The 13,265-nt window shown below is 46.0% G+C and overlaps 1 protein-coding gene across 1 annotated transcript in view; it reads left to right on the top strand.

Annotated features, from left to right (window-relative positions):
- Nucleotides 1–12,445, top strand: part of rbpjl (recombination signal binding protein for immunoglobulin kappa J region-like) — a 20,458-nt gene extending 8,013 nt beyond the window's left edge. The window contains exons 3-12 of the mRNA XM_076745744.1: nt 459–593; nt 716–786; nt 925–1,040; nt 2,611–2,785; nt 4,068–4,205; nt 6,286–6,398; nt 8,722–8,862; nt 8,967–9,122; nt 9,404–9,507; nt 12,145–12,445. Of these exons, the coding sequence (XP_076601859.1) occupies nt 459–593; nt 716–786; nt 925–1,040; nt 2,611–2,785; nt 4,068–4,205; nt 6,286–6,398; nt 8,722–8,862; nt 8,967–9,122; nt 9,404–9,507; nt 12,145–12,445 (1,450 nt within the window). The remainder of the gene's footprint in view (nt 1–458; nt 594–715; nt 787–924; nt 1,041–2,610; nt 2,786–4,067; nt 4,206–6,285; nt 6,399–8,721; nt 8,863–8,966; nt 9,123–9,403; nt 9,508–12,144) is intronic.
- Nucleotides 12,446–13,265: the final 820 nt, after the last annotated feature.

Consider the following 13,265-nt stretch of genomic DNA (forward strand, 5'->3'; position numbering starts at 1 on the left):
CTGTCTGATGTGAAATGAGGTGTCGTTGTCCTTTTCACTGGACTTTGTGTGTTTGGTGTCAGTGGGAGAAAGTGCACAAGCAGCAGCTGAACGCTGGTCCTGTTGTTTAACGTGTCAGAGAGGCAGTGTCACCGTATCGGAAACTATCTGCGGTACGTCTTTATTTATGTCTCGCTGCTACTCAGTCCATTAAGAAGGTGGATGGAGTGTCTGCAGACGACATCTGTGTGCTGTCAAACTGAGTGAGGTTTACTCTCATCTGCCATTCAGTGTTTTCCCACCACTTCAAAAAGTTTCACTTGTCTGGTAGAGTTTCAGGTACAGATACGAGTGACAGTGTGGTAATGAACTACACAGTTAGTTCACTTTTTTCTGAACTAGAAATGAAGTGAATACACCTCAGTATGAAAGAAAGTGAACGCACCACTGACTGACTGACAGCATTCCTGTCCAATCAGGAGACTGGACCTGGGGTTTCAAGGCTGTCAGATACTGGGATCAACCAGGGCACCAGGAAGAGAAGCTCACGCCGACCAGAGCGTCACCATCCTGCACGCCAAGGTCGCTCAGAAGTCCTACGGCAACGAGAAAAGGTCAGATGACCTCAGTGCTGCGCTCCAGAAAAAGCTTCTTTTTTTTTTAATCTAAACACTTGAACAGCTCACAGCTCATGTTCATGCTTGGTTCTGTCGTTGAAGTCTGCTCTGCTCCTCAGGTTCTTCTGCCCTCCTCCTTGTGTTTACATCAGCGGTCTCGGATGGAGAGTCATGCAGGACCGTCTGAAAGGTGGAGAAACGAAAATCAAGTGAATTTGAGAAGAAAGAATTCAGTCTCGTTCTTTGAATCTGAGTGTGACGTTCCTCCCTCGTCTTTCTGTCCTCCGTTGTTATCTCTTCTTCTTCTTTCCCTCATCTCTCCCTCCAGAGGCCGGCTATGGAGACTCTGTGTATGGAGTGTGTGGCTACATGTGTCTGGACAGCTCCAGTCAGTCGCAGGCAGACACATTCAAACTGATCTTCGATCAACAGCCGAACTCCAGGGTGAGAGAACCGTGTGTGAGGGATCTGATCTAACGCCGAGTGCTAACCTGTCTGCTGGGTTTGACACCTCCTGTCCACACACTGCGTTATTCCCCTTTAAATAATTTATTTTATCGCTTCAGTCCCTCTGATGTCGGACTTCTTTGAGTGTCGTCATTCGGACGACACTCTTTCTTTTCATGTCACAAATTAGTTTCAAGCGTATCTCGGCCTTCATGGCCTTCATCAGTCCAACAAAGTTTGACGATGTGACAGGAGGCACCAAACCATGACTCAGCATTTCTGACACGGTGCAGCAATCACACCTGAAAGGGCCCGTTCAGCTGCCATTATGAATGAGATACAGGACTATGAGGACTGATGGGACCAGGTCTGTTCAGGTCTGGGTCAGTCGGTCGGTTGGATGTAGCTGAGGAGGTAGAGCAGTCATCCACTGTTCAGAAGGTTGGTGGTTCAATTCCCGGCTCCTGCTGTGTGTGAATGTGGCCGTGTTGTAAAGTTGGTCTGTTCACCTTCTCAGCCAAACTCTGAGCTTTTCTCTTCTTCTCTGGACAAATGTCGCTGCTCACACAGCTCAAGCTGCTGTCCATGTTTGCTTTGGTCCAACAAAGCGTCACAGTCAGGAGTCGTCCTCCTACAGATCTTCAGTGGTTACTGACCAGTGCTTCAGTGTGTCACCGGTGTGGTCTCTCAGTCGTCAGCTCCACGCTGCTTCCTTGGTCTTTCTGAGTGGTTGGTCCAGTCTCCGGTTCTTCCTGAGCTTCAGTTTAACTTCAGACTGAACAGCTGTGTTGTTCTTTCCTGCAACCAGACCAGCGTTAACGATGATTAAGCTTGGATTCACGTTGATTAGTGACCTCACAGTCAAACCGCCGGCTGTGGATGAGTGAATGATGGGATCCTGCTGTTCTCGCTCTGTGTGTGTTTACCCAGACGAGACAGTCAAATCTTTATTACAGGCGACTGTTGACTCGACAAACAGTCACGTCTGACAGAAGAGCTGCGCTGCTGTAAACACTCTGTGTGTGTTCACTGGCCTCTTCCTTATTGACTGGCTGAGGGAGAACACAAGAAAAACCATCTGACGTCTGCGTTACTGTACGACCGCCAACAGTGAAAATCACCACGACGCTTGTTTTTAATAAACATCGTCTTCCAGTTAACAAATGGTTGTTCATAAGAATCACAAACCTTCAATTACAAAGAGTTTGAAGCTTCTCTGCATCCTCTGACACTCCATCTGAACACGGATTAAATGTGATTTCCTGCTTCATCTCCACTCAGGGTTTAAATATACTGTTGGAACAGCTTGTTTGCAGATGACGTCACGTCACTCTTCTGTTGTGGCACGAGCTGCAGATGGAGGGCAGGAAGCACTTTAACACACACTCCAAATACTGATGTTTTGTGTCGTTTACAGTTCCATCAAACCGAGAAACCACGAGGAGCTTTCCTCCATCGCATCCATCGTAATTTCCACTTTCTGCCCTCCACCTGAATTTAACGTCATGTGACTGCAAGCAACCTGTTGCTCTCGCTCGCTCACTCTCTGTCTGTGTTTGTCCAGCAGATGTTTGCTTGTGCCAAGTCCCTGTTCATCTCTGATCAGGACAAGAGGAAGCATTTCTGCCTGCTGCTGCGACTCTTCTTGGGCAACAGACAGGAAGTGGGTTCGTTCCAGAGCCGGATGATCAAAGTCATCTCCAAACCCTCCCAGAAGAGACAGTCCATGAAGAATGCCGACCGTGAGTCACGTTCATGGACAATCCTGGGCTGCATTTCAGGCAGTTAAAGAAAGACATTTTATCATTTATTTCATCCAACATGCAGTGAAATAAAGTCTCATTTTTGCTTTTCTTTTGGAAGTTACTGTCAAGAAATAGTCCTGCACATAACCTCTAAAACTGCAACATGTCGGTTTTTGTATGGATAAAACAAACAAGATGCAACGTGTTAATTTTAGAGGTGCTATGAGTTGGACTTTGTTAGCTTTGGACAGACTCAGGCTAGCTGTTTCCCCCTGAATCCAGTCTTTATGCTAAGCTACGATAACCTGCTCCTGTCTGTAGCTTCTTCTCATCTTACTCTCTGGTGGAAGTTAATGTATTTCCCAAAATGTTGAACTTTCCTTTTGAGCAGCGGTTCAGTTCTCCCTGAGCTCCGGTGGCTAAACGTCTCACCAGGTGTACTCCGGGGTGTGTCGGTCCACAGTGACATCACTGCTGGGTGTGGTCACATGTGCAACAGACATGAGACTGCTGCAGTGTCGAAAGTGAAAATTAATTGTAATTTGTTCATGAGTCATTTTAGATTTTTTTCCTTTGTGACATGAAACAAGAATGAAGTATACTTTTTACTGTGTAGAAACATAAATATGAAGTATTCTTTAGTCCAGTATCAGACAGTGTTTAACTTGTAATATAATACCAGCCCGTGTGAGTCACTCTGTCAGAAGATGATCACATGAATGTTTCTGTTTCTTGTAGTTTCGTCTAATTTACATGTTTTTCTGAAGTGCTTCAGTCGTTTAAATGACTTTCAGTAGCTTGAAGCATCCTGAAGCCACAGAGACGTCGGCGAGTGATTGACAGCTGAATGTGATGTGTCATGACTTCCTGTACTGCAGGTCACAGGGTCAGTCTTATTTAGTCATGTAAACCTGCACGCACACACACACACACACACACACACACACACACACACACACACACACACACACACTAAAATTAGACGTCACTTTGAGCTGACAGCTGAGACAGCACATCAGGTGATGTCAGATCGCTCAGGTTACTGTAAGAGTCTGACCCTGTGTGTGTGTGTGTGTGTGTGTGTGTGTGTGTGTGTGTGTGTGTGTGTGTGTTGTGGACATCTCACAGGTTGCAGGTGATGTTTGTACCACTAAAATTCACATTCCAGGCAAAAAGTGGCCTCAACCGAGTCCCTGCTCTGTTGTACAGTGTGTGTTTGTGTGTGTGTTTCAGTGTGTGTTCGTCTTCACAGTATCTCTCTGTTTGTGTGTGTTGTCAGTGTGTATCTCCTCATGCTCCAGAGTTGCTTTGTTCAACCGTTTACGCTCGCAGACGGTCAGCACTCGTTACCTCTCGGTGGACAGAGGAGCCTTCATAGCCAGCGCCAGACAGTGGACAGCCTTCACCATCACCATGGGTAAGTGTGTGTGTGTGTGTGTGTGTGTGTGTGTGTGTGTGTGTGTGTGTGTGTGTGTTCGCTGTACGTTCACAGCTTCACAGTCACACACTGACTTGTGCCATACAGTGAAGGTCATGCTGTGGTCAGTCGGTCCATGAATCTGAGAGCGTTCAGCACGTTAGCTCGGACTACGAGCTCCACGTCGGTCCGTGCTGCACCGAGCTGTGGTCAGTCAGCCTCCACCAAACACACACTGCACAACATTACTGCTGGTATTTATGTGAACATGCTCATATCCGTGACATCACGTATGGCCTGTTTACCAACCAAAGGAACAGAAGTAGAAGAAGCTGGTCTTCATGTAACGACAGGCAGATAAAACAGATAAAAACAGGCTCTGAGTCATTTTAGTGCAGCCACTTCCTATTAACCTTCTGATATCCGGCGCCCTGAGCAGGTGTACCTCACCTCATGGTAATGCATGCTGGGATTGACTCCAGCTCCTCGAAACCCTGAAACAAGAGAGGCCGCCAAGAGACTTCATAGATGGTCGGACGGAGAGAAATTCAGACGTGTTTGGGAGGTTTTCCTGCACGGCATGGTAAACATGGGAGGCGATGATTCCTTCATATATCTGAGATGTGAATCTGAGAGGGATTATCAGCGGCATCAAACAGCGTACCCTCCTGTCACTAGAGGGCTTCTCTCAGCGCCGGGCCACCCTGCATAAATGCACTCAGTGTGCGAGTGGTTTCTCAGCAGCGTTTCCCTTGAACGCGTCTGGAAACGCCTGCCTGACGATCTGTGAGGTTATTTATTTAACACGGTGCGCACGGACCTCCCACCACCAAACCCAAACCTCAGCCATTCATCCGTCTGCACCCTCTACACGCTGCTATCACCACACACACACACACACACACACTTCTATCTTTGTGAGGACACTCACTGACATGATGCATTCCCCAGCATTGGCGGCACTAGGGCAGGAGGAATGGGGAACCTATGGGACCAAAAAAAAAAAAAAAAGGCTTTACCCATACGAGGATACATATATTATTACTCATGTTCATCGAACTGAGATGCAGCAGAATGATTCCTTTCATTCTCTACTCGTTTTTGCTGTTGTAGCCCATTATTATTCTTATTATTCTTATTATTCTTATTATTATTATTGTAGCCCATAATAATTAATTAATCATTGTTCTTACCTTAATGAAGCAGCGTCCGCCGCGGGGCCTTTGTGTTGTATTTCGTTAGTTATGTCACTCTCGATGTGCAGAAGCGACAGAGCTGACAGTCTCTGCTGTACCATAGTCTTCCTCATCCAGTCACACGTCGCGGTCCCAGCTGGAGGCGACAGCGCCATTTTAAGCACTTTGGTGAAGTTTGGGTGAAATCCAGTCAAGGCAGCGGCTTTTAGATTTTCCAGAGTTGCACCACCCGAACTCATTCTCACCATGGTGAAAATGAGTTAGCGACGCAAATGCGTTAGCTTGTACGCTGTGTTGTAGCTACACCGTGTGTACATAATGATGACGCAGTAACCAATCAAATACCATCTGAATAAAACAAATTAAAAAAAATTTAAAAAAAACATCAAAATGAATAATACCTTAAAATGTGTGTTTTAATGTATTTCCCACCTCTTTCTAAAATAGAATACAAAATGAAAAAAATATATAATTTTATGATTTTATTTTTTGTGAAGATCTTATTTTATTTTTTGTGACAATTTTGGGGAAGTTAAGCTTCCACTACCATCTTAATAGCCGCCTATGTTCCCCAGCCCCTCCCTCTAACCCTGACCTAAACCTAAGTCTGACTTAACCCTTAAAACCAAGTCTGAGCCTTCAAACAGACCTTTGAAGATGAGACGGCCCAAAATGTCCTCAATCTGTTCTTTATGAACAGAGTGAGGACATTTCGATTTGCAGCAAGTACATGTACACACACACACACACATGCATACACACACACACACACACACACACACAATCTCCACTTTATTCATTTGTAGGTAGAAAAGTCATAGTAATAATATTAGTGTGTGTGTGTGTGCGTGTGTGTGTGCGTGTGTGTGTGTGTGTGTGTGTAGTGGAGGACCAACGTGCTGACCAAGGGGACTTTGTGCTGAGCGAGGGCTTCGTCTGTTACGGCTGTGTGGTCCAGTTAGTGTGCACTGAGTCTGGAGTCGCTCTGCCGCCCATGGTAACACACACACACACACACACACACACACACACACACACACACACACACACACACAAACAGTGCACATCCTGCACTCACTGTCACTGCCCGCTAGCGCCATCATCAGACTGAAATTTTTAAATGTTCAATACTTTGATTTATGACCAAGTGCCTGCAAAATGAACTTAATCAGACTCAGCTGCGTTTGGATGGTAACTGCTGAACATGATTAGTTGTTTAGGTGTTTGTGTTATTGTTTGTTGCATTTTTTGCCTTGATTAGACAGCAGAGGGATGTCAGGATGAGTGGTGTTCAGCTGTAAACCAGGAACATTGTGATCCATGTTTGGCATCTTCACTCGAAGCCGCGGGGGCTCCTCATTGTGAGCTTGTTAGCATTTAGCCGCTAGCATGGCTGTAGCCACTTAAAAAGCACCATCAGGCGGAGGCAGAGGTGTAACCAGCTAAAGGTCAGCAGGTGTGTCAGGTGATCGTTTACGAGCTTCAGTGAGGATGATGATCACACAAAGCAACACACTGATGATTGAATATAGAGTATAAACACTTAATATGAGGATCTACTGAAGCTCACATGTTTGATATGTCAATGGAAATGTTTTTCTGAGGAATTCAGATTTTAAATGAATGCTTAGATCTCTAACGTCAGTGTTATTGTACACTGTCCTTTATTATCCTCTTTTGAATCAGTTGTCTCCAACTTTGTTCCACTCTGATTCTGATTCTGATTCTGATTCTGATTCTGATTCTTGTCCAGACTTTTTCGTTTCATAATTAGAGTTAAATATTAAATTTCTTCTATGACATTAAACGTCCTTATATATCGCTATAGATTCTTCAATGTGTCCTCCATCATTAATAGATGTTCTGCAGATCAACAGGCTCCCACTGCAACAGAAGCTCATTTAAATGATCACAGAGTAGAAATAGAAGAAAGAAGAAATATGGATTGACTCTTTCTTTGATCCTCAGTTTTGCGTTCAGGATCTGATTGGTGAAATGAAGCTGAGCAGTGATGAACGCAGGCTCACCCTTTAAATTAATTAAAACAATTGATAATTATCATAGGATGAGTCAGAGTTTGGTTTTAGTTGTTTTCACGCAGGAAATCTCGCTCTCTGAACTCAGCCTGTGTGTGCAGTGCAGCGCTGATGGCTGATCTGTCCGTCAAAAATTAATTAAAGTAGTGTTGGCATTGCAGCCCTTCAACCAAAACAAGCCCCCTGACTGAGTGTGACCACAGGTGAGTGGACAAAGGTGCACACACGCTGCTCTGCTGTCTGATTTTCTAATGTTTCAACCACAAAGCCGAGGTTTAATCGCTGCTCTGGTGCTATATGTTTTACAGATGTGTGTGTGTGTGTGTGTGTGTGTGTGTGTGTGTGTGCCCGTCCTCTACTTTCAGTTCTACTCATTCTCACGTGTTAGCAGAACCCTTCCCAGTGCGCTGAGCCGGCTCTTTGGAGCTGCTGTCATAACACGATGGTGAAGGTGTATCTGCACACACTTCACCTCGATGTGTTTTTGCAGTTGAGGCCTTTCGCCGCTCGTTTGTTTGAAGACGGGGACGTTTTCCCCGCTGAGTCGTTAGCGTGACGAGCAGCTCGGCTCTGTTGTTTGGTTGTGGTCGGCGTTTGGGCGCTGAAGAGGTGAAGGTGGATGTGCAGACCGGAGAGTTCAGCTGGATCAGCAGCTGTGGACAGACTCAAATATGAGACTTGAGTGTTCTGATATTGTGAGAGCGGTGCAGTAAAGGGTGTGTTTGGGTGTGTTAATGCTTAGGACGTGGGCTCAAGGCCAGGAGATACCAGAAGTAATTCATCGCGGCGCCTGCAGCGACGTGCAGACCACCTGGTTTTTAGTCTGTGTGCTCCGCTGCTTTTTTCCTCGATCTGAGACGCACCTGACTGAGCTGGAAGAGGCCAGAAGAGCCTCGACACTCAGTTACAGCCGAGCTTTCATTGTTCTACAAGTTTAGTTTTTGCCCTCGAGAGGCCGAGGCGCTATTTATATTAAACACGCAGTAATGAATGTGACTCAATCTGTCAAATCTCTTCTAACCCACATGACTGTCTGCAACGTGAGTTCGTCTGTTTATGTTGGAAGCAGAGATGCTGCCTCTTAAAGGCGAGTCCTGTAAGAAGTGCAGTAGATTGGCCCCTTTGACTGTAAATCACTGACACTCTCAGAGCCCTCCTGGATTATTCTGTTATTCTGTCGATATCCCCTCGATTATTCACAGATGATGTTTGGAGTTCTGGAAACATGCCTGAAGAACCAGAGGGATTATCACTGGCCATTCTGCTTTTCTCACCTGTTTCCAGGTGATCCGGAAGGTCAACAAGCAGCACGCCATCTTAGACGTGGATGAGCCCGTTTCTCAGCTCCACAAGTGCGCCTTCCAGTTCAGAGACGACCCACATGCTTACCTGTGTTTATCCAACGACGCCATCATACAGTACCAGGTGAGACTCCCTCCTTTACCTCCTCTCTGCTCCTTCTCTGTCCGTCCCTCCCTACCAGCACTAAACTCCCCCAAACACGTCCTCCATCCCCTCCGGCCCTCCAGGCCCCGTCCGGTGTCAGAGACCCCACCAGAGCGGTGCTGAACGACGGGTCCTGCTGGACCATCATCGGAGTGGAAGCAGTGGAATTCACCTTCAATCAGGGCCTGGGCTGCATCCAGACACCCGTCACTCCTTTTCCTGTTATCACTGGGCTAGAGGTGAGTTAGAGTAGCAGACAGGTACGAAGACACACCTGCACACACACACACACACACACACACACACACACACACACACACACAGTCGTCACTTACCACAGAAAAACATCAGTTTTTATAATCGGTGTGTTGTTGCCAGATGTTCCAAACTGGATCTTCATTATTTTGTCACCTGAGTTTGTTTCATTAAAGTCGGTTTATTATTTCGTGGTAACGGGATGTGGTGATGTGATCGGGGCGGCTGCAGTAAGAAAAACAAACGTCCATGCGTCTCGCTGCAGGTGAATGGCGGAGGACACGTCGCCATGCTGGAGATCCACGGAGAAAACTTCAGCCCTCATCTCAAAGTCTGGTTTGGAAACAGCGAGACTGAGACGATGTTCAAGTGAGTTCAGAGGAGATCAAAGAGGAGAGGAGACACAGCAGCATCACACAGACCCAGAAAGGTCTAATAACACACAAACATCCAACACAACCTGTGGACAGAACAGCTGTCGTTATACTTTTACTGATCTGATACAAAAACCAGCCTTCATGAAAACAGGTGAGACGTCGCGTTCATGTGTGATGTGTTATTCCTGGTTGGGTTCAGAGTGCTCTCCTCACTTTACGGCCTGAGTCTGAGCTTCTGTTTTTAGGTGGATGTGTTGCTTTAATGATCCCTTTGGTTTGTCCTATTTTTCTCATTTATGACGGTTTCGTGCCGTTCGCTCTCACGCTGCCTCACCGCAGACGGTCCAGGTGTGGAGCTGAGCAGCTTCAACTTTCAGTCTGGTTTAAGTGAGACTGCTCCGCTCTGCGAGGCCGGCGGCTCATAATAGCTGGTTTTACGGTACATTAAGTGGCGCTTTAGCACCAAATGTTATGCAACCAAGCAGGTTTGACCCAAATTCATTCGACTCCGAAATCGAAAGCTGCTATTTTGCAGTTCTTTGAGGAATTTCAATAAAGCACAGCAGACTGCAGTCTGTCCTGCAGAACATCGTAGCGTATTTTAGGAAAAGATGGCTTTAAGTTTGGGTTGGCTTGTCCAAAAACACTGATGCACAACTCACCTGCATGAATCAGAAAATACAGGAAATCCAACATGTCAAAATATGTTCCAGTACGATAAGTTGATGTTGTCTCTGCTGAACTCAGAACACTGCAGAACAACAACAAAACACTAAATAAAACACCAAAAACACTCCCGTCTGATCCGCTCACTCACAGTAGAAAGAGAAAATGTTTAGCTGGTTAGCTTAGCTTAGCACAAAGACTCAGAGTGGGGGGAAAGACTTAGCTTGGCTCTGTCCACCTTTGAAGCTCACTAATTAACACGTTATATCTCGTTTGTGTAAATCCTGCAAAAACTGAAATGTAAAAAAAGTTTAGTTGTTTCCGGTCTTTATGCTAAGCTAAGCTAACAGCTAGCTGCAGATCCGTTTTCAGCTGACTGATAAAATAATTAATTAATTCAGTGACTTTATTCATTTTCAGAGTTTTGTTCGTTTGAGAGAAGAATCTCCTCGTTTGTTCAGGATTAATTCTGGACGTCATCGATGAGAGAAACCTTTACCAACGAGTTGGACTGAAAATAATCTCGACAGTCATGAGATTCAGTTTGCTGAACTTTCCAATATTTTCTGTATTCGTCTGTTTTTTGGAGTCAAGCTGAGACCTGAGAAGCATAAAGGAGCTTATGTTATCTTCCAGCATCAGGAGGAGCTGAGCTCAGCTCGGCTTTCAGGAAACAATCTGTAAGTCACAGACGGCGCAGCAGAAAGTCGACATTCAGGCGTCTCCTCGCAGAATCTCATGTGACGCATCCCGAAGCCAAACAAGCTCTCTGACGTCAGAGTCCACCTCAGACCCCACACCTGAAGTGCTGAGGCATCGTAAGTCAGGGGCTCTGGCTGAGAGCGGCTCGCCGCCGGCTTCTGCAAATATTCCTCCCATCAGCAGCAGCTCGGCGGCGCAGAGGAAAGCCGTATTTATGTAACACAGTCATCCACAATGTGCTGTTTGTACGAGGAGCTGCAGCCAATTAGGAACCTGATCCGGGGCTGCCATGTGAGCCAGAGGTGTAGTTCAGGCTGAATGAAATACGCTATGAGAGGGAATTCAAAGCTTCTGCTGCTCGCCAGTCTTTCATATCAACCACACGTCTCTGTTTAGTCTATGACATTATCCTAATTATCTACTTCCAGAGTTTATTTTTCAGCATTTTCACAATTTCACAGTTTCACTTTGTTTTGTCGGAGTCATTAACTGATCTGTGATGAAGTCTTGGCCACAGACGCACTCGAACTGACTGACGCTCAGTGTTTCATCCTCTCTGCTGAAGCCACAGATCTCTTCCTTCACTGTCAAGAAACCCGCAGACTGGGTTTTCTTTATTATTTGATGTGCAAAATGCGACACAGCAGCTTTCAGGGATGCTGCTGCTGGTTTTTATGCCTCCATGCTGGAGACAGCTGTGGCCAGAGGCATCATGATTTCAGGTTGTCCGTCTGTCCGTCTGTACTGTTCTCTGGATGTGAAGATGTTGGTGGTCAAAAGGTCACTCTGAGGTCACTCTGACCTGATAAAACACGTATTTACTTAATAACTCAGATGCTAATTATGACAAAATTTCACACAAATGTCTCACAGGATAAAATGATGAAGTGATTTATATTCTAGAGGTCAAAGGTCAGCTTCATTGTGACTTCATCATGTTGTACAGGAACTCTTTCTGTCCGTTGCTCAGCAGCATGTCTCAGGACCTGAAGGCAGACTGAGACCATGTTTCTGAATCAGTGACTCTGATCTTCAAACTGTCTGATTGTTCAGATCTTCTGTCGGTTGAACGTGTGTGTGAAGCCTCCATGTTTCACAGTGTGTAGCTTCTCTGCAGCAGCGTCCATGTTTGAAGCGTGGTCGTCCAGCAGAAGCTGATTGGTTGAGCTGATCTTGACCTTCAGCTGATCGTCGTTGTCCGTCCTCTGAGCTCCTCTGGAAAAATACCTGCTGTCATGAATTTCCTTCTTTTCCTTCTCAGGTCTCCCAAATCTCTGCTCTGCGTCGTTCCCGACGTCTCCGTGTTCACTGATGGTTGGCGTTGTCTGCGCCGCATCATAACCATCCCTCTGTCCCTCATCCGATTGGACGGCCTGGTTTACCGCACGCCCTTCAGTTTCACCTACACCCCCGAGCTCCAGCCGCCTCCATCCGTCCGAGGAGCAGCAGGAGGAGGGAAGAGGGAGGGAGGGATGGACAGAGGCCAGGAGGCCGACATCCTGTTAGAGACCATCCATCAGGAGTTCACCCGAGCCAACTTCCACCTCTTCATGCAGAGTTAGCTCACCTGTGGACGGAGGAGTCCTCAGGTGAGCGGAGCAAAGAAGCAGTGAGAAACAGATTTTATGCTCTTGGATCGATGCTGGTCCCACATCAATGAACTGGACCGTAAGATTCCTTCTTTATCTTCTTAATCTTTGACATGTTTATTAGCAGGATGCTCCACAGATGTTCTGGATGTCAAAATAAATTAAGGGGAAAACGCTAATTGTCCACCATAGTGAGCGATTTCACACCAGATCATTTAAATTGTTCAGACTGCTTGAGAAACGTGACGTTCAGGACCTTAAATCAATCAAACTGCCTCTAAGTGTTGCCTGTGAACATAAATGAATAAATTCGCTGCAGATGATTGTAAACTTCAGGAAACAGCAGCACTCGTTTCTTTCGTTTGCTTCAGCACTTTGAAGAAATTCTATAAGTTTCTCAGCGAATAAAATCAGCTTATAAAGATAAGAACACATGAAATTCTGATTGTTCTCAAGAAAAAGTACAAACAGCAGATTTTTGTAAAAGCGTTGAGACCTGAGGAAGAAAAATCACTCAAATCAAACCAGAACTCCAGGATGTGAGCGCTTCACAGGGCTGTACTCACATCTGTCACAGGTTTCACAGATGCTTCACCGTCCACAGAGCTGGATTCAAGTTCAGGAAGAGACCCTCCTCACAGCCATGAAGTTATTAATATTATCTGTTGCCATGTGCTTAGTGAATATTAACACTGAGTGAGTGACGCTGCCGTGATCTGTGTGGAGAGACGTTCATGCGGTGCGTTCACTGTCACTGAGAGGTGATGAAACAGCCAACAGTGGAAACAGAGAG

This window comes from Chaetodon auriga, chromosome 2, assembly GCF_051107435.1.
Source record: "Chaetodon auriga isolate fChaAug3 chromosome 2, fChaAug3.hap1, whole genome shotgun sequence".
Classification (NCBI taxonomy): Eukaryota; Metazoa; Chordata; class Actinopteri; order Chaetodontiformes; family Chaetodontidae; genus Chaetodon; species Chaetodon auriga.